This window comes from Belonocnema kinseyi, chromosome 4, assembly GCF_010883055.1.
Source record: "Belonocnema kinseyi isolate 2016_QV_RU_SX_M_011 chromosome 4, B_treatae_v1, whole genome shotgun sequence".
In the NCBI taxonomy this organism is placed as follows: domain Eukaryota; kingdom Metazoa; phylum Arthropoda; class Insecta; order Hymenoptera; family Cynipidae; genus Belonocnema; species Belonocnema kinseyi.
Window position 1 is genome coordinate 143,478,436 of NC_046660.1, and position 20,767 is coordinate 143,499,202.

The 20,767-nt window shown below is 31.3% G+C and overlaps 1 protein-coding gene across 3 annotated transcripts in view; it reads right to left on the reverse strand.

The window, feature by feature from the left end:
• Nucleotides 1-14,292, reverse strand: part of LOC117171802 (hepatocyte growth factor-regulated tyrosine kinase substrate) — a 191,032-nt gene extending 176,740 nt beyond the window's left edge. Inside the window, exons 1-2 of one of the 3 annotated variants that reach the window (XR_004466922.1) lie at nucleotides 14,146-14,182; nucleotides 13,569-13,653 (exon numbers count right to left, since the gene is read on the reverse strand). Coding sequence is in view for 1 of the 3 variants with exons in the window: in XM_033359418.1 (XP_033215309.1) it covers nucleotides 13,569-13,653; nucleotides 14,146-14,182 (122 nt within the window). In the remaining 2 variants the exon portion in view is untranslated. Of the gene's footprint in view, nucleotides 1-13,568; nucleotides 13,655-14,145 lie in introns of those variants that run through there. The other 2 variants (XM_033359418.1, XM_033359419.1) reach the window with 2 other exon arrangements.
• Nucleotides 14,293-20,767: the final 6,475 nt, after the last annotated feature.

Below are 20,767 nucleotides of genomic sequence, written 5' to 3' on the forward strand. Positions count from 1 at the left end.
TATCAATGTTAATATTATAATTATAAAATCTTATGTTCATATTAATGACTAGTTGGCATTTTTAATAAAATACATGAATTTTGCACAAAAGAAATTTATTTTTCACCAAGACTAATTTTCTATACAACAAATTAATGTTTAATCATTGTTAAATTTTCGACAAAAAATATTAATTTTCTTGTAGTTAAAAATTTTTTTTAGGCAAAACAAACAGAATTTTGTACAAAATAGTTAATAATCCTCAAATATTTAAAAATCCTTTAAAATCTCTTGAAATTTTTTCAAGTTTTTTAAAATTCCTTGCAATTTTAAAAATACCCTAAGATATTTTCAAATCCTTTAAAATGTTATGCTAAATTATTCCAATCAACGAAAAATTCCTTGGAATCTATCAAAATATCCTAAAATATAACAAATCTTTCAAAATCTCATATTAAAATACCGTAATCTATTGGAAATTCCTTGGAACATTTTTAAATACTCTCAAATATTGCAATTTTTTCTAAATTTTTTGACATACATTGAACTTTTTTAAAAAAATTTTAAAGTACTTTTGAATTTTTTTAAATAACCCTTCTAAAAATTTGTAATTCTTTAAAATTCCTGTAAATTATAAAAATAAATTGGAAATTCCTTGACATCTTTTAAAACATCCTCAAATATTTAAAATCTTTTGAAATTTTGTAAAGCTTCAGATTGAACTTTAAAAAAGAGAAAAGTTTCAAAACGTTAAATATTAAAATGTTTGTAGATTAGAGTTTTGAAAATGGGACCAATAAAAATTTAAAGCTTTCGAAATTTAATTTTCAGAAATGTTCAACTATTCAATAACAATAATTTTCAACTAGATGGCATACAAGTCTTCAAATTTTGAATTGTAAATTTTTAAGTTTATTTAAAAAAAAATTAATAATCATGATTAAAATGAAAGCGTTCATAATTTAAACGTACGTTTTTCAATTGGGCAATCTCTAAATTAAATTATTTCACACTAAAATTTAGAAAACAGAAAAATTTCAAAATGTTAAAAATTTTAATGTTTTTAGATTAGTTAAACTATTAAATTAAATTTTTAATAGAAATTACTCGAGTTAAAGTTGAAAATGGAATTTTGAAAGTTTTGAATTTTTATTGATTCCATTTTCAGAACTCTAATCTTCAAACATTTCAATATTTAAAGTTTGAAATTTTTCTGTTTTATCAATTTCAATCTGAAGCTTTTACAAATTTCAAGAGATTTCAAGAAAGTTTGAAGGATTTTAAATATTTTAGGATGTTTTAAAAGATGTCAAGGAATTTTCATCTTATTTTCATAATTTTAAGGAATTTCAAAGAATTTTAAAGTAGTACTTTAAAAATCTTAAAAAAAGCTCAGAGTATGTCAAAATATTTGGAAGTTATTGCAATATTTGAGAGTATTTTAAAAGGTTCCAAGGAATTTTCAATTGATTACAGTAATTTAATATTAGATTTTAAAGGATTTGATATATCTTAGGATATTTCAATAGATTCCAAGGAATTCTCCATTGATCTCAATAATTTAGTATGAGATTTTAAAGGATTTGAAATATTTTTGGGTATTTTTAAAATATTAAAAATAATTGTCAATGAATTTCAATAATTTAAAGCATTTTCAATAAGAAAATGAATCTTTTTTGTCGAAAATTTAACTATGATTAAACATTAATCTTTATATAGAAAATTAGACTTGGTGGAAAATAAATTTCTTTTGTGCAAAGTTCATGTACTTTATTAAAAATGCCTTTTTTAGTATACAATTCAGGCTTTTCAACGAAAGAAATGGATTCTTGATTAAAATAGATGAATTTTTTTAAAATAAGAATAATTCTCTACAAAAAAATTAATTTTCAACTGATAAAATTCAATATTCTAGCAAAAAAACTCAGAAAAATTGTTCAAGTTTCAAATTAAAAAAAATTTCAATTGAATATGATACATTTCAGGGTTCAGTATAAAAAATTAATTTTCAGTAAAAACTTGAATTTTCAACAAAATATTTCAATTATCAACAACAACAAAAAAAAGAATTTTTAACCAAAATAGATTAATTTTCAAATAAGAAGAATAATTTAATTCCAAAATAGATGAATTTTGAACTGAAAACGGTGAATTTTCAAGCAAAAAAAAAACAACAAATTTTCAATCAAATAGTTCAATTTTCAACTAGAAAAGATAAATTTTTAACAAAAAATTATACGATTAAGTTCTCAGTTGAATTTTTTTTCAGCCCAAAAACAATCATATTCTCAACAAAATAGTTGAATTATCAATAAAAACTTAATTTTTAAAGTCAAATATAAATTTTAAACCATAAATAAAACGTTAAATTTTCAATTTAAAAAATCAGTTTTAAACAATACCAAAAACACTCGAATTTAAAACAAAACAGTTAAATTTTTAAACACAGAAGTAAATGTACAAACAACAAGAATAATATTCTAATAACAAGATGAATTTTCTACCAATGAAATTAATTTTCTCTAAAAACGATGAATTTTGAAGCAAACACGAAAGCAATGTTCAACTTTAGACATAAATTTCAATCTAAAAAATAAGTATTTAACCAAAAATGGAATAGTTAAAATTGACTTTTCAACAAAATAGTTTGCTTTTCAACATAAAGAATAATATTCTTATAAAAAAGACAAATATTCAACAAAATACATGAATTTTCCAACACAAAATTAATTTCCATCGAAAGAGTGGAATTTACAACCCAAGAACTGAATTTTTAATAAAAATAGGTAAATTTTCAAACGAGAAGGATAATTTCCGATCAATCAAGGCGATTTTTTAACTACATAGTTTAATTTTCAGTTCAAAAAATCAATTTTCAACCAAAAAGGCTTTTTAAGTCCAAAAAGAAAAAAATATCAACATTTAAAAAAATTTGTATGTCAAAATGAAGTGCTTTAACAGAAGAGCTAATTTTTTTGCAAAACTGTTGAATTTCAAACCAAATATATAAATTTCTAACACAAAAGTTCATTTTAAACAAAACAAAAAAATTTTCAAGAAAAAAAGATGAAACCTCAATCAGAAAAATATAATGCTAGAAGTTTTAAACTAAAAAGAAATGTATTCAATAAAAAAGAGTTAGACCTTATCATTTGTTTCTATTAATAATTCAGTTCGAATTTGAGACGAATAACGAGAACAATTGTTTTTAATAAACATTAAAATTCATTTTTATGTTGTCGACTAATGTAGTGAAATCGTTTTTTGTCGATAGAATGATGATTTTTGATCTACTTATTTAAACTTTTTTTTACAGAAAGAGAATAAACATTTTGGTTAAAAATTTTGTTTTATATGTTATTCTTGTGTTAAATTTTAATTTTTTCCACTGAAACCTTGATCATAAAATGGAATTTTCAATTAAAAAGTGTTTTTTTTTAGTTGAAAGTTCGTCTTTTTGGTAGAAACTTTTCCTTCTTGTTTGAAAACTGATATTTTTGGTAAAAAATAGTGATGATTTTGTTAAGAATTTTTTTTCCGAAAATTAAACTATTCCCTTCCTGGTTGAAAAATCTTTTTTAGTCAAAAAATTCAACTATCTGGTTAAATTTTTTTGGTAAATTCGTAACTTTTAAATTATTTTTTTGATTGAAAACATTGCGATGGCATTCATTGTTGAACGTTCACCTATTTTATGGATAATTCGTTTTTTGCAAATTAATTTGTTTGAAACTACGTCTTTTTTAGAAAAATATTTGTTTGAAAATTATTTTTCTTGATTAAAAATTCATTGTTTTTTGGTTGAAAGAGAATTTCATTTTAGTGGAATTTTCGGCTTTTTAGCAAAAATTGATTTGTTTTGAAAATTCTTCTTTCCATTTTAAAATTAATTTGTTTGCTTTTTCATTAATTTTTTTTACTGAACATGTATTAATTCCATTTTTTGTTAAAAATTTATCTTTTTTTATTCAAATTCAAGTAAGTATATAGATAAAAATCCAACTCATTTATAGAATATTATTCTTGTTATTTTTATATTAACTTTTTTGTTCAAACTTCTAATCTGTAGTAAATTCGATTGTTTTCGTTTTATTCAAAATTAAATTCCCGAATTTGAAATTCAACTACTAAATTTTTTGTTAAAAATTATATTTTTCAGTTGTAAATTTTTTAAACTGAAAATGAACTATTACATGTTTGGTTAAATACTTATTTTTTTAGTTTGAATATTAATTTTTAAGTTAAAAATTTGAGAATTTTGTTAATTTTTTTATTACAATTTATTTTTTTTCAGTTGAAAATTCTTATTTTATAGCAGAAAACTATCATTCTTGTTTGAAAATTCATCTATTCTATTAAAAAATTCATTCTTTTAGTTGATCATTTAACACCTTTATTAAAAATTCGACTCTTATTGGTTGAAAAAAATTTTCTAAAATTTGAACTGTATCATTTTTGAATTAAAATGTATCTTTTCTAGTGGAAAATTTATATATTTTTTCGTTAAAGATTGAACTATTGTGTTAATTTTTTTTTTGCTTAAAAATGGACTGCTTACAATTATTAAACGTTCATGTTTTTTTTTATTAAATTATTCTTCGTGTTTCAAAAAGCATCTGTTTTGGTTGACAAGAATTTATTTTGTCTTTTCTGTTGATATGATATGATTTGTTTAGATAAAGATTAAACATTCCATTTTCCGTTAAAATTTTTGCATTTTAGTAAAAAATTCGATTATATGGTGGAAATATTCTCCTCTTCGCAACAAATGTAATGATTCTATGGTAACTCAGGATTTTAAAACCAGAATAAATTTGAGGAGCAGCTGATTAGATCGTCATTCGTGAAGTCGGGCGAGCTCGGTTCATTTTCGCGCATTTTCGGCTTTACACGAGGCTGGTCTTCGCAGCAGCAAAGTGGGGGGAATCTTCTCCCTTCATTTTTGTGTCGTTTGTACCTATCGCTAATTCTTAGGTCGTTTTTGTTCTCCCGTATTTTTACTTCTCTTTTCCGCAACTTTCTTTTTTTTTAGTTCGCTTTTGCTCTGAGCGTGTCATCTAGGTGTCATCCTGAATAAGAAGCTGTCATGGAACGAGCACTTGGAAAACAAGTGCAAGAAGCTAGTAGCGACTCTTTGGCTCTGTAAAAGAGCCATAGGGAAAAGCTGGGTCTTGAAACCGGAGACACTTGTGTGGATCTACACAACGATCTTGCGACCCAGACTAGCCTATGCGGCAGTCGTCTGGTGGACCAGCGTTGAACTTTCTATTGTGAAGTCCCGACTGGAAAGAATCAGGGGACTAATTCTGAGAGGTAACACTGGTGCCTCGAAGTAGACACCCACGATGACCCTGCGGGCATTAATACGATTGGAGCCCCTCCATCTCACCATAAAAGCTGCGGCTGCGAAGGCGGCCTGGAGACTAAATATGGTAAACGATAGCAGTATCTCGACAGTTATGCGGATACTAATCGACATCACGAAGAGGCCGACACTGAGCATGCCCAGAGACAAAATGTCCACTTGCCCAGTAACGGAGACAACTGGTTTACAGATGGCTCCAGGAACAAAGAGAACGCTGGAGCAGGTGTATACCGTAGAAGGAACGGAATGGGCTTCACAATTGCGATGGGGTCCTACGCAACAGCTCTACAATCTGAGATTATGGCCTTGCTCCAGTGCGCCTATAAGGCAATGGAGTACGGCGGGAAAAGAAACATTCGTATCTGCTCAAATAGCAGGGCTGCTATCACGGCTCTGAATGGAATGACGACTACGTCGCTGCTAATATGGGAGTGCTTTGAGGCACTAAATAAGCTAGCGGCAGAAAACCGAGTCACTCTGCTCTGGATCCCTGGACACAGTGGCATCAGGGGCAATGAAATATCGGACAGGTTACCAAAGCTAGCAACAAAGGAAAATTTTACTAGACTTGAGCCAGTTGTAGGCATTTCCAGTAGGTCGGTCACTGAAGATATTAACAGTTGGCTGACCGAGGAACATCAGAATGAGTGGGATGCGGTCTCTGGCTGCAGACAGGCTAAAACACTCTGAGGCTCAAAGCTAAACCCTCATCGAGCAAAAGAAATTCTTGAGCTCGGGAGGAAGGAAGTCAAAATCCTAACAGAAATGTTTATATGACATGGAAACCTCCGGTACCACAGACATAAGATAGGGCTTGAGGAAAGTCCACTGCTTAAGGCTTATAAGGGGACGCAACGGGATTACCCAAGCGTCAGGGGCTGTGACGGTCTCAACCCAGAATATATAATAATGGGGTGATTCTAAATCAGTTAAAATTAAACAATTTACATATTTTGACGATAAAAATTGAACTACTTCTATTTAAAAGCCTTAGTAGATAATGAAACGTAAACTCCCGACTGTAAATTTATAAACATTCTGTTGTTTCAGTAGAAAATATACCATTTTAAACCTTTTCAATTTAAACATTTTTAATTAAGAAAAAAAAGCAATTTTTTAAAAGTCAGCAATGTTTGAGTGTTTATTTAAAATGGAATATTAAGAACTAAACAATTCGAAACTAAATTGTTTGAAACATAAAGCCTTGAATCGTTAAAATTTCAGAGAGCTAAACTCAAACTCAGAACGTCAAAATGTTAATTTTATTGTTCTGTTCAAAAAAATTTTATTTATAAGTGAAAATGTTGAATTTTGATGTGTGAATAACAGATAAAAATGTATTCATGTAGAGACAAATGCGAGTTAGTTGAGGAAATACTTCTAATTTTTAATTAAAATTGTGAAGCTTTTAAGGATTATGAAAGATGTTAATATAGTAAAAAAATTGTCTTAGGATTCCCGGTAAAATACAAAATGATTTTTTTATTTCGAAAAATTAATTTCAGCTGAATATTTATGAATATTTCAAAACAATAGCAAATTTTTATAAAAAAATAACAATTGAATAGTTATGAATTTGAAAAAAAGAGGAATAAGTTTAAGAGATATTTAAAATTTTCGAACAAGTTAAAAAATAAGTTAAAAATTTAAAGGATGTCAAAAAATTGGTAACAAAATGTAGATTTTTTAAGATTTCAATCAAAAAAATTTAGAAGCTTTTCAAGCATTTTGAAAGGTTTCAAAATATTTAAAAAATGTATTTAGATTCCTTACAAAATTGACAATAATTTTTTATTTTGAAAAATTAATTTCAAGAGAATATTTAAAAAGATTCTTAAAAATTTCCAAAACTGTAAAAATAATAATGTAAAGATTCCAAAAAATTTAATAGAAAATGTAGATTTTTAAAGATCTGAATACAAGATTTGGTAGGTTTTTCGGCTGATTTATAAATAATACAAGTTTAGATTCGTTAAAACGATTTTCTCATACAAATAATTTTTTAAGAACAAGAAAAAATCTGCCTCAGCCCGGATTTGAACCGGGAGAAGAATAACTTTAAAATTATTATTAACCTTCCTTTTGAGTGGGAGGGTAATTTTTCTGCCCCCGCCCAAAGCCCTTCTCTGGATTCGCGCCTGTCAAGAACATCTCGTGCTACCGCAGAATAGTGTGCCGGACAATCATCATGTTGAAACCACAAGTTCTGCCGTATTTCTAAGCTCAAGTCTTTAAGGAATATTGGCAATTGGCAGTTCATTTTCCAAAATGTCTTGATATTTTGGACTATTTAAGCTGCCTCCGATAATCTGGGGACCGATCAGTTTGTTGCCAATTATTCCACAACATACGTTGACAGTCCATGGACGCTGGTATTCGACTTCACAAAGCCACTGCGGATTTTCAACTCCAGTAGTGCATGTTGTGTCAATTCACTATTCCATGGTTCGTAAAAGACGACTCGTCCGACAATAATACATTACGGAATCACGAGCAATTCCTCCGCGTACTAACGTGAAGATTATTGGCCACTGCAGCTAATACAGCAATTTCATTATTTTCTCTAGTGACTGCTGTTGTAAGGGTCTTTTTCAGGTCCGTTAAGCTGTCAGGACCACATTGCAAAAATGAACTGAAAACCTATAGGGAATTTAGGGCTCATTAAGGGCTAATTTAATGCCCCATTGCTAAATTTAATGCTCTTTATTTAAACAAAAAAACCGATGGTTACGCTAGCTTAACGTTAAGCTAGCAGGACAACACAGAGAAAGAAACGACTTAGGCATTATTTGTTTCCACAATAATTTAGGGCTCCTTTAGGGCTCACTTAATGCCCTATTGCCAAATTTGAAGGTACGCATTTTAAAAAAAAAAACCTGTGGTTCTGCTATCTTAACGTTAAGCTAGCAGGACCACAAAGAGAAAAAAACGACTTAGGCATTATTTCTTTCCACAATAATTTAGGGCTCATTTAAGGCTCACTTAATGTCCTTTTGCCAAATTTGAAGGTACGCATTTTTAAAAAAAAACCTGTGGTTCTGCTATTTTAACGTTAAGTTATCAGGGCCGCAAAGAGAAAAAAACGACTTAGGCATTATTTCTTTCCACAATAATTTAGGGCTAATTTAATGTCCTATTGCCAAATTTGAAGGTACGCATTTTAAAAAAAACCTGTGGTTCTGCTATCTTAACGTTAAGTTAGCAGGACCACAAAGAGAAAAAAACTACTAAGGCATTATTTCTTTCCAAAAAAAAAACCTGTGGTTCTGCTAACTTAACGTTAAGATAGCAGAACCACAGGTTTAAAAAAAAAATGCGTACCTTCAAATTTGGCAATAGGACATTAAGTGAGCCCTAAATTGTTGTGGAAAGAAATAATGCCCAAGTCGTTTTTTTCTCTTTGTGGTCCTGCTAGCTTAACGTTAAGATAGTAGAACCACAGGTTTTTTTTTTAAATGCGTACCTTAAAATTTGGCAATAGGACATTAAGTGAGCCCAAAATGAGCCCTAAATTATCGTGGAAAGAAATAATGCCTAAGTTGTTTTTTTTCTCTTTGTGGTCCTGCTAGCTTAACGTTAAGATAGCAGAACCAGAGGTTTTTTTTTTTAAATGCGTACCTTCAAATTTGGCAATAGGACATTAAGTGAGCCCTAAATTATTGTGGAAAGAAACAATGCCTAAGTAGTTTTTTTCTCTTTGTGGTCCTGCTAACTTAACGTTAAGATAGCAGAACCACAGGTTTTTAAAAAAAAAATACGTACCTTCAAATTTGGCAATAGGACATTAAGTGAGCCCTAAATTATTGTGGAAAGAAATAATGCCTAAGTCGTTTTTTTCTCTTTGTGGTCCTGCTAGCTTAACGTTAAGCTAGCATGACCACCGGTTTTTTCGTTTAAATAAAGAGCATTAAATTTGGCAATGGGGCATTAAATTAGCCCTAAATGAGCCCTAAATTCCCTATAGGTTTTCAATTCATTTTTGCAATGTGGTCCTGTCAGCTTAACGGACCTGTCTTTTTCTTAGGTTGAACACTTCCATCGATAGTAAATTTTGTAATAGTACGTTAAACTGAAGCACGTGACACAATTCTATTTGGAAAACGCTGAGTGTAGATATTGACAGCATTATCAAGATTTTTTCCAGCTTTTCCATACACCAGAACCATTTCAATTTTTTCTCATGCGGTTAGATACTCCATTGTAAAGTAGTATTCCGAATAATCTTTGATCCAATTAACATGAGTTTTATCTTAAATGTATTTTTTCTAATTTACTGTATTTAAGGAAAGGAAAAAGTAAACACTTTCGTAATGTTTCGATAGCCTCCGCTGACCTGAATCTATAATAATGCCAGAGCTAAAATTTAGGAATATTCAAGAAACACTGTTAATGTAAACGTATTACTTAATAATAACTTCTCAAGAACGGACATACGTTTTGGCATGTTTTTTAAAATAATAATTACCAAAGAGATCTGAAGCTCTATTGCCCTTATTGTTAAACGACTTTAAAAAGAAGGAGGTTCTACCTATATTCGTCGCGATGTATTTTTTTATGTACAAGGTTTTATTGCACTCGTTCAACGATTCTGTAGCGATTTGAAAAATTCTTTTTTTCTGTGGTCAGTCCTGTCACAATGAAAATGGTGTATTTTTTATTATTAATGTATTGCAGAATCATAAGCGTGCATTCTCAGTAACAGTAAAATGGAGAAAAATTGAATTTCGTAGATTACAGCGCCATCTATCGCGGAACGAGAAAAATGTTTTAGACAAATCATACGAATTTGTATTCAAAGAATCCGAATATGCAATAAAAAATAGGGGTTCCCATTTAATACCTCGAACTTGTCCCCACCCCCAGGGGCGGTGTGGGGGAAGCCATTTTAACATCAGTGTATGCACTCCTCAGAGTGATTAAATTTTGATTAATAACATTTTTTCATAAAGTGCCTATTTTTCGAGATATTTGAAAGTTTCAAGTTAAAAAAATCACCCTGTATAAGGAGACGAAAGATAGGGTGAGAGGAGAGAAGGAAATCTCTTAGGGTTTCTGTATGGATAGGGTGTTGAGGCAAGGGTGCTCGCTTAACCCAACGGTTTTTGGCATTTTAATCGCGGATATGGGAAATAAGCTAGCGGTCGGAGTGGTAGGAGGAGTTAGGGTACGAGGAGCCAGGATATGGTCAGTCGCATATGCAGATGACATAGTGCTGCTAGCAAAGAGCGAATAGGCTTTAAAGGAGATGATGGAAAGGTTGAAAAAATACTTGGAGAAAAATAGGTTAGAGCTAAATGCGGACAAGTCAAAGGTTATTGTGTCCAGGGGAGGAGATGGGAGAGATAAGAAAGAGGAGTGGAAGTGGAAGGGAAAAGCGGTACAGGTGATGAAAGAGTTTGTGTGCTTGGGCTTCCTGTTTCGGAGGAATGGGTGCGTGGATGGTCATATCAAAGAGAGGGCGAGAAGGGCAAATGTGGTGATGAGGCATGTGTGGGAGCTGGGGAAGAGGTTGTTCGCAGATAATTTTGGAAGGAGAATGAAATTGTTTCATGTGCCAGTGAGGAGTGTCTTATTTTACGGAGTGGAGGTGGAAGGTAAGCGAGGAGGTAAATAGGATACAGGAGAGGCACGTAAAGTGGACAGGGGGGTTGGCAAGGAACACGCCGAACTATAGTATCAAGAGGGAGACGAGAAGAACGAGTCTAGGGATTATAACGGGGAGTCGAGCGTGTAAATATGAGAAGTTTTTGGAAGAGGGGAGAAGTAAGCTGGTTAGGGAGTGTTGGTGGGAGAAGGAAAACAGACGTAGGGGTGCGAAGATGGAAGTGGAAAGGAAAAGGTATTTTAGAACGAATGGATTGCAGATGGATGAAGTGAGATGGATGCATGAGGAAGGAAGCAAGTTATGAGTTTGTTCAAAAGAATGGCATGAAGAAAGAGAAGACAGAAGGAGAGGAGAGAATAAGGGAGTCAAGGTTTAACGGGAACTATTTGTGGATTATGCCAAGGTAGAGAGTGCAATATTTGTGTGAGAAAGGAAGTCAGGAACTTATAGCGAGTATGAGATGCGGTTGCATGGAGAATTTCATTAGGTTCTGGCTTTCTACAGAAAAGAGAATGTGTAAATTGTGCGGGAAGGGGATGCAAAAGTTGAGCACTGGTTGGAGGAGTGTGAAGAAGAGGAAACGAGTGAGATAAACATGGAGGTATTGTTGTATGGGGGAGGGGGGGGCGCAAATGGACAGTAGTATGGGTGAAGAGGGTGTTGGGTAAGATGGAGGAGAAGAGAAAGAAGGAGGAAGAGGAATGGAGAAGGAAAGATTGTAAATAGGAGAGGAATTAGGTGTACGGAAACTGTAAATATTGTAAATGGTAGATAAGTATTAGGTGTTAGCCACGGAGACAGAGTTTGGCAATGCAAGGCATAGCGAGAAAATAGCTACATACGTGCGAGGAAGGCTAGGCTATAAAAACGTGCGGATTAGATATAAGGTATAGATAGATGTTAATTCTTAAGAGGTAGTTATAAGAAAATTCTGTAAAAAATGGAAGTGTAATCAAGTCAATTTGTTAATGCCAGCCGGCCGAAAAATAAACGTTTATCTATCTACTATTTTGGAGTTGAGTTAAAAAATTCTGTTTGTTTTGGCGTGTCTCATTCGATTTACGAGATACGTTATATTCATTCCAATTTTAAATATCTAAAAAAAAGTTTGATTTCTGAAATAATCGAAGCCCGTAGATTCCGAATTATGATGTTTTAGGCTGTTAACTTTTAAATTTAAAAAGAAACTATTTCTAAATTCTAATCCGAAAGCTTTACAAAGGACCCTTAGAGAGTATTGGCTACTATATTGAGATAGCCTCTCTGATTGTTATTTATGATCGGATTCTTGTTTCAATTTCGAAAAGGACATTTTAAAACATTTAGACCATTCAAATGAGCTACCTCGATCTTTAAAAATATCTACCTGAGTGCCTGCGGAGAATATGCTCTGAAGCTTCTCTGAGCCTGAGAATCTTCAGTGAATATTTAGACATTTCTATCGGTAGGATACACTCAGGCATCGGGCTCTATGAAATGATGGAAAGAATAGGCGGAAAGAAACAGCAAATTTAAGGATAAAAATGAGAAATCGATTACCAGGGTGACATTGACAAAATGATGGTCTCCTTACATTTTTTACCTTTGATTAATATTTTATTAATAGTTTATTAATATTTTACCTTGCTGGTGAGGTTTCCTTATAAATCTGACTAAGAAGAACACACTCTAGACGGCAATGACGGTTTTATGAATTTCAATTTAGTATTTTACCTATTTCCACACATTACTGTAAGTCAATAAAACAAATTTCCGAAATTTAACACTTACCACCGTACGCACTGTCACCCTTAAATTAAAAAATGACAATCCTAATAGGAAAATGATAAAATTCCCCACGAAATTACTATTGCAGTGTACTCAAATTTCATTTCATTGATGTCTGATTATTTTTCACGTAAAAAATATATTTCGACGCCACCATTAGATACCCTGCCGATATAAATCTCAAGAGTATATGCTAAAGACTCTCAAGGGTCTGAGAAGCTCTGAAAAATTCTCCGCAGGTACTCAGGTACATATATTTAAATCTCCAGGTAGCTCGTTTAAATGGTCTGGAGGCTCAAGGGTACTTTGTTAAGCTTTTGGATTAAAATTTATAAACAGATTTTTGTTCATTTTAAAGTTAACAGCCTAAAACATAATAATTCGGAATCTTCGGGTTTCGATGATTTCAAATATCTAACGTTTTTTTTTTTGAATGTTAAAAATTGCAATTAATACGTTTATCGTTAATCGAATGATATTCCCCCAAAAAGACAACATTTTTTTAATTCAACTCCAAAATTGCATATTAGTACATAAGTTATAATTATAAATAAGTATAATGAGAAAATTCACCAATTAAAAAAAAAATTGTTAATAATTCTCTGCCCGCCCAGTACGTGACGAATATAAAAGAACCATTATATTACCGTCGCAGCACTCTTAAAAGAACCTTGAAAATGACCCAAATCTCTCTCTGACTATCTCCGAGACTAAATCATTCAAATCGAACCTGCAGATGGTCTCAAGCCGGTCACGCTATAGGGTATCGACTGATTATATTGACATTAATTAACAGTCTAATGAGATTAATGGAGGGTATGTGAAGTAATAAATAATTTCCAAAATACGTACTGAGCATCTCCTTGGCGTACAAGATCGCAAATTTGTAAAATGGACGGCCAATCTGGTTCAAGAAGTAAATGACTTGTCGCTTTGTCTAAAGGAAAATTATTCAAATACAATAAAACATATATAGAAACATGGTTAAATTATAGAATGTTGGAACATGAAATTGAAGTAAATTCAAAGTGATTTGTTAAAAGAACGCATCAAAATTATTATTAATTGCATTATTATATTGTGTCAAACATTGTGTCCCGGCAAGTTAAAAAGTTATAAAAAAGTGTAATTTAAACTTTTATTTACATATCATGACATATTTTGCTGTTTGTTTTGTTCATATAAACCATTTTAATTACAACAAAAAAAGAGTTGCTAGAGTTGTTAAAGAAAGGGTCGTTTCAAATCCTAAAGAACCTCAACCCCTTTTCCAACTTTAAAAAAATTACTTCAATTTCATGTTTCAATACTTTGACTTAGGAAAAAAAATTTTCCATGAAATGAAGGGGTTGTACCAGCTATTCTATAATCTAACCAGAAACAGAAACATTACTAGTAAACTATTAATTGAAATGATAATGACTATTACCAAGTAATTTATCGAAGTTTGATGCAGGCCGAAACATTCTATTAATTCACAACAATTAAGCTAAATTTAATGAACTCTACAACCTGATTTAGATTGTGAGAAATTAAACTTATCACGAGTGGAAATGGTCAGAATACGATTTCTAACTCCGTTTTACGATATACGTCATAAAAGAAAGTTACAACAAACTTTATATAATATTCAGGCTGGGTCAGTTAGGTTATCCCCATGATCCAAGAAGATATGGTCTCGCCATGCGCAACTAAGAAAAAGTGTACCAATCATATGGCCCGTAGGCATTCGTACAGCGATCTCCATTTTTAAAACGACATTAAGCGGGAAACATAAAACTTATTCAACGCTTTATTTGCGAACCGCAGGAAAAACTTGAAAACAGTCTTTATAAATAATTTTCTGAGGTCAAATGAAAATCAGAATGATTATTTCAATATGAAGTACGAAATGTACTTTAATAATTGAAAATTTTCATGAATTTAATGATTTCCTGTACTTGACCCCTATGCAGCATATTCTTTTAATTTTTATAATTTTCTGACCTTCTACAAGTAATAAAGTAATACTTTTCTTCTTAAACGTTTCTTAATCATTCAAATGAAAAATCTAATTCATTTGAAGTAAAATATCAGTGCCATCCGAACCTAAAACTTTTCAAACTTTTTCTTTACATACGTAGTTTTGGTGATGTAATTAGGTTAGTTTATTTACCAAAATAATTTATTTCATTGATTTTTTAATTTAATATACAAATAATCACATTCAATTACTCTTAATAGTAAGGAAAAAGCGAAAAAGGCAGTCTGTTACACCTCAAAAAATTTCATTTCCTCTAAACTTTCTTTCTCATTCAGGATATCCATATCTCCAAAACATATATTTATTTTTGTACAAAATATTGTCAGCATGCTCGACCGATTTTCATGGATCTGGTTAACTTTTTTACATCAAACTTTGTTTACCGATATTCACAAACTTATTATCTCGGGATATTGACTCAATATCTCCGAAAATAAAAGAGCAAGACGTATATTTAAATGCTTGAATCGGTTCAAATTTTCAAAACATTAAACGGTAAAAACTGTTAGAATTTGCACATCGAACTCGTTGAAAATCTGAAAAACGTAAAAAAAATTGTATATTTAACTCAACAGATTCGACATACATCTGTCTGGGATGTTTGGGCAGGACTAACAATTTCCTTCTTTTGGAAGAGGAAAACTGCCGGGTAAACAGGCCACTTTCGCGAAAAACAAAAGGATGGTTCACGAAATGCAGCATGGTTCAAAATTTTATTTGTGATCAGCAGAAGGTGCTTCGCGCCAGGAAATCTTAGGCACAAATTCTTCAAGACCCATTCCCTCAATTGTCATCCGTATATACCTTTTAAACTTTTATACAAAATTTACATATACTGCTGCAATTCTCGCAGCTCTTTTTTAATCTTGCAGATATTTATGTCCGTGATTCAAGGTGAATGATTAACTAGATCATAAAACATGGCTAATTGTAAATTTCAATTTGTGCTTATAATAGTACATAATAAACAAAATTATGAAATTTAATTCTTGAAAAAAATACTTTCATAAGTAATGAAATAACTTCTTTTTTAATTCTTCCATCTTAACTACACGTATTTGCAGATAAATATATTTTTTTTTATAATGATCGATTAACACTTTAATGATACACCTCCATATATTCTTGTCAAAAAAATTCATGAATGATATTGAAATAAAACAAAATAGAAAAAAATTCTTCAGAACCTGACTAGATCAAAATACTTGAAAAACAAACGCAGAAAATCGGGAAAAAATCGGAAAGCCCGTGGGTCATAGTGAACCCCAAGTGTCCTTTATGGGTTAACCGTGTGAAAAAATTTCGTGGCGCTGTACTGTTTTTGGTTAGTCCGTCTTGAGTTGAGACTGGCGCGCTGCAGGCTTACTGTCCAGTGGCCTTAACACACTCAGCCATCTTAAAGTTTTCAAAAAATTATGATTCTTATCAGATATGAATTTCCATTCATTACATCGTAATATTTATTTTAATAAAACACGAACAATTTTTAACATTCAAACTGCTTTATAAGTGAATAAATCATTTAAAATAATGAGCTTTTTTCATTATATTTGCGATTTGGTTACTGAATAATTATTGATTATTATTTTGAACACTTAATACTTTAGGCTTAATTTTCATTTAAACAATCAATAAATAATTACAATAAATTATTTCTGTTGAAATTTGATTTTCTGGAATATTATAAATATAATACGTGGCATTATAAATATTATAATTATTATAAACACCTTAAATATGTAATAGTGTCTATTTATATATTACTTGAGCATTTATGCAATTATGTATTGTAATTTCATAAATCTTTCATTCAAATATTATTATTTTCTGAATTCACTTTTGTAATTTTTTAAAGTTCAAGCTATGATTTTATCTATAGCTACCTAAAATCTGAATGAATCAAATTCGTCACGAACTCCTACATAGCGCCAAGACTGGGACTAGACAGTAGGAAAGTTAGAATCAAACACGTAGAAAAACTAGACAGCATCCGTGTAGCGCCCGTCTAGTATTGCGTGAATAGACAGGCTTGAGAAAAACTGCACTGGCATTCGCATGATTCAAGACTGCTACGGAATTTTTCCACAAGGGTAATAGTTTTAAATCTACTATTTCTAGTAAATATAAAACTATGTATCTTCAAGAATTAAAGGATCCCAGTGCGAAGGCTTGAATTGAAAATAATTGGAAATTCCGATTTCAGCGTAAACATGAACATTTTGCTGTCCTATTTATAACCTGCCTCTTACACCGACCTCTAATCCACAAGAGAGTAATACATTTTTCAGAAATGTAATTTGCTGCAGTTCACATGTCGGCGGAAACGATTCTCTGAATTATTTTGTGTTCCCGAAACAGGAAAAAATGTATATTTATTTAATTCCTTCTAGTTCCTTAAAAAATATCTATAATTAATTTTTTTTAATTTGTAAAATAGGATACATTTCAAATTTATTTAATTCCTTCCATTTCTTCCAGAAAATATGTATAATGAATTGTTTTTAATTCCGTGAAATACAATTTATTTAATTCCCTCTAATACCTTCAGAATAAATCTTCATGGAATGGTTTGGAATTCTAAAATGTAGTATATATTTCAAATGAATTTAATTTCCACTCATACCTTCAGAAAATATTGAATTGAAAATATTTAAAATCCCTTTTTTTGAAATATAAGTTTAAATTTTCGTAAATCTTATGAATAAGATTTTTGATATCTTTAATTAAATATAATAAACTTTCTAAATGTTTAAACTATGAATAAAGTGAAAGGTGAAAAATATATGCACATGAAGTAATATAATGAACTAATAATTAGGTGAAAGAAAAGATAAAAACAAATCTTAAAATGAATTGATAATGCCAAATCGATAAATAATTTAATAGATAATCTATTAATGGATAATAATTCCCTACCGGAAATCTAGACGATTTCTAAATGATGTCGTCTAGGAACACATAATCTATAAATGACCCCTTGCTATAAATTATAACTCTACGACTACTAGACTCCAAAGGGTCACCGTCCTCAGTCACTTTTTTATAGGGTTTTGTCTCGTTTAGTTTTGGTATCGGAGAACCGATATATCGCTCGTATCATCTCGGGATTCTGAGACTTATAGACAGCTAGATGGTGGCTTCCTACGGAACGATAGTAGAAGGGGAATAGTTACGAATTTCAACTACCTGAGTACCAAGAACCTTTTCTTGTAATTGAAAGTCTGAATTTTCAAATGAACGAAATATATTTTCGGCATTTCTTTTATGACTGCATTGTTTTCAATGAATCATATTATTATATTTTTGCTCTGTTTCTAGATTAGAACACAATGAATGAAAAATTTCCTTCATTTTGATTGTTAAGAACATGAAGTATATTTCCTTTTAAATGTTTAAGCTTCAAAACTTCTAAAATTTCTACTTGTCTCTTAAACCAACTCAATTTTTTTTCAATGTTGAAAAATTGTCTAAATTACAAAAACGGAAGGTGGCAGTACAGAACTGGATAACCAACAAAATAGGAATTTTTCGAAACAGGGAAAAGGAGCCTGTAAAATCGAAATCATCGTTAAAAGATGAAGCATGTATCCACTTCCAAGATAAAGTATTGCTTAAATTAAGTCAAAACAGTTTTATTACAAAAATTTATCGACGTCTGATGAAGTGGATATTGGAGTTGGCAATCTCAAAGTTACCACTAACCTAAAACTGAAGCAGGCTCGACTGCAGATTGCAATACAAATTTAATGTTTCAGTTAAAAAAATGGACAAAATTAATTTGGAGATATGAACCGTGTTCACATGGGTAAATGAAGTATAATGTCAAATACTTAGCTAATTCCGACAAAAACGACCGAGAATTTGGAGATAAAAATGTCATGAGTTTTCAAAATCAGCTTTGGATAGCGATTAGAAATGAAATTTTCAATTTGTTACAAAAATAAAAACTTGTATCTAAAATATGGGTATGCTGGATGATAATCGCTGTCAGACCGAAGGAACCGAATGGAGCCTCTACAAAGTACCCGTAAAGACCCCATTGGGCTCCCATTCGGTTCCTTTAAAAAAAAACTCAAAAAAACAAAAAACAACAAGGTAAACTTTTATACTGTTGAAATTCGGATTCTACGTTAAATTTTCTGTTGGAAACTCACGGAGTAATCGTAGTACTTTTTTTTGCAGCGGTAGAAAGTTAAAAATATATATAAGATATACAGTAAGGACGTTTACTATGTAGTCATAGGGAATATAATGATATAAACTCTAGCATACAACGCAACCCGCCCTGTATTTGTGTAATGCAAAAAAGTACTATATAGGTGATTTTAATTCAGTTTCCAAATCTCCCGCGCTCGAGTTCTTGCGCTGATTGGTCAAAGGCTTCGAGACTCAGAAGACGTGCGCAAAATATAGGCATATGTGACGGCTTGCGTATTGCCGCCAATTAAACTCATTGATTTTATAATCTCAGTCGATAAAGAAGAAACTTTCTTTATCGTTGGATACGAGTTAATTTAAATTCGCATAAAAAATTAATAATTGTTTTATGAAACTGCTTGTTAAAGTTATTTAGGGTGTTAGTATAAATTCTTCAACATTCTCTCTCTCTCTTCTTCTTTAATTTTAGGATAAAATAATTTGCTTAATATACCGAGTAAGATAAAATGGTATACATGAAAATTTAGCCTTATTAAAGGTCATGTACGCCGGGGCCTACGTGGTCAGCTTAATACGTTACGGCATTCGTTAGCGGGCTCCTATTGGTCAGGCTCAACGTCAAGGGTTTACACTTGACTCCCCTACTCTAATGCTACCCTTGCACGTAATCCAAAAATGCAAGGTTATAAAGATATGTGAATCGGGGAGGAACGGCAGATATCCTTGAATCGTTGATATTCATTGAACCTGCGTCACTCGAGATCTTAAATATTAAATATTTGATATAGAAAGTAGAATCTAAAATGTATAAGTTCCGCGTAACTTAGTGTAGTCGTCGAATCTAGTTTATATCTAACATTAAGTGAAGTTAGGTATAGAATTTAATAATAATAATAATAATAAAAAGTTTATATTAACTGTTGTGTGTATGTCCCATGGATTAATGTGTAAAGTTTAGTGAATAAAGTTATTCATTTAAAATGACATTTAACTTGTGAGAATCTTAATTTCATCGCCTGTGATTATTATAAGGATTCAAATAACCGCGGTAGTTGATTTTCAAATCAACGCCAGTCAGCAGCGAACCTTACGACTAGAAAAGGAATCCACCAATCAAAGAATAATTCTTTATATTATTCGGTGGATCCGAAAGGTAGGACGTAACATTTGGTGACAGCGGTGGGATTTGCTGCGCCGCGGGAACTAAGTTTATGAAACCAGGAGGCTGTAAAAGAGTATTCTTACAACCACCAACTAGCCAGAAAAAAATCCCTAAAGGAATGAAACAACTAGATGCTTTTTTGAAACAACAAGAAAAAGAAAATCAGGCCAAAAATGCTACTGCAGCAAGAGAAAATAATAATTCTTCAGAATAAAAATTAAAGTTCATGTCAAACTAGTGAAAATAATAAAAGTTGGATTATTAAGTGTTAATTCTCAAACTTAAATTTAATTAAAAATGTGAAAAAATATCATTTTTGTAATGTAAAATTACAAATTGATAAAATTGAAAAATAAAATTAAAACATTTTTGTACTAAGTTCAAGCGCCTCAATGTTTCCCGGTATAAGTGGATAATCTTGGGACGATTATATTTAAGGCTCAAGACCCATGAGTACTGGAATTGGGAGAGGTCTAGTTAAAGTTTGAGCCACCGAGAGTTCAGCACCGATAGTTCAGCACGGAGAGTTCTGACATCCAGAGTTCAGCACCGAGAGTTCTGTCATCCAGAGATCAGCACCGAGAGTTTTGGCATCCAGAGGTCGGATCAAGGAATTCAACATGGAGACACCGGACTCATGAAAAATCCTGACATCCAGAGTTCAGAATTAAGAGGCTTCATAGCTGTGAAAAGGACAACCAGACCATC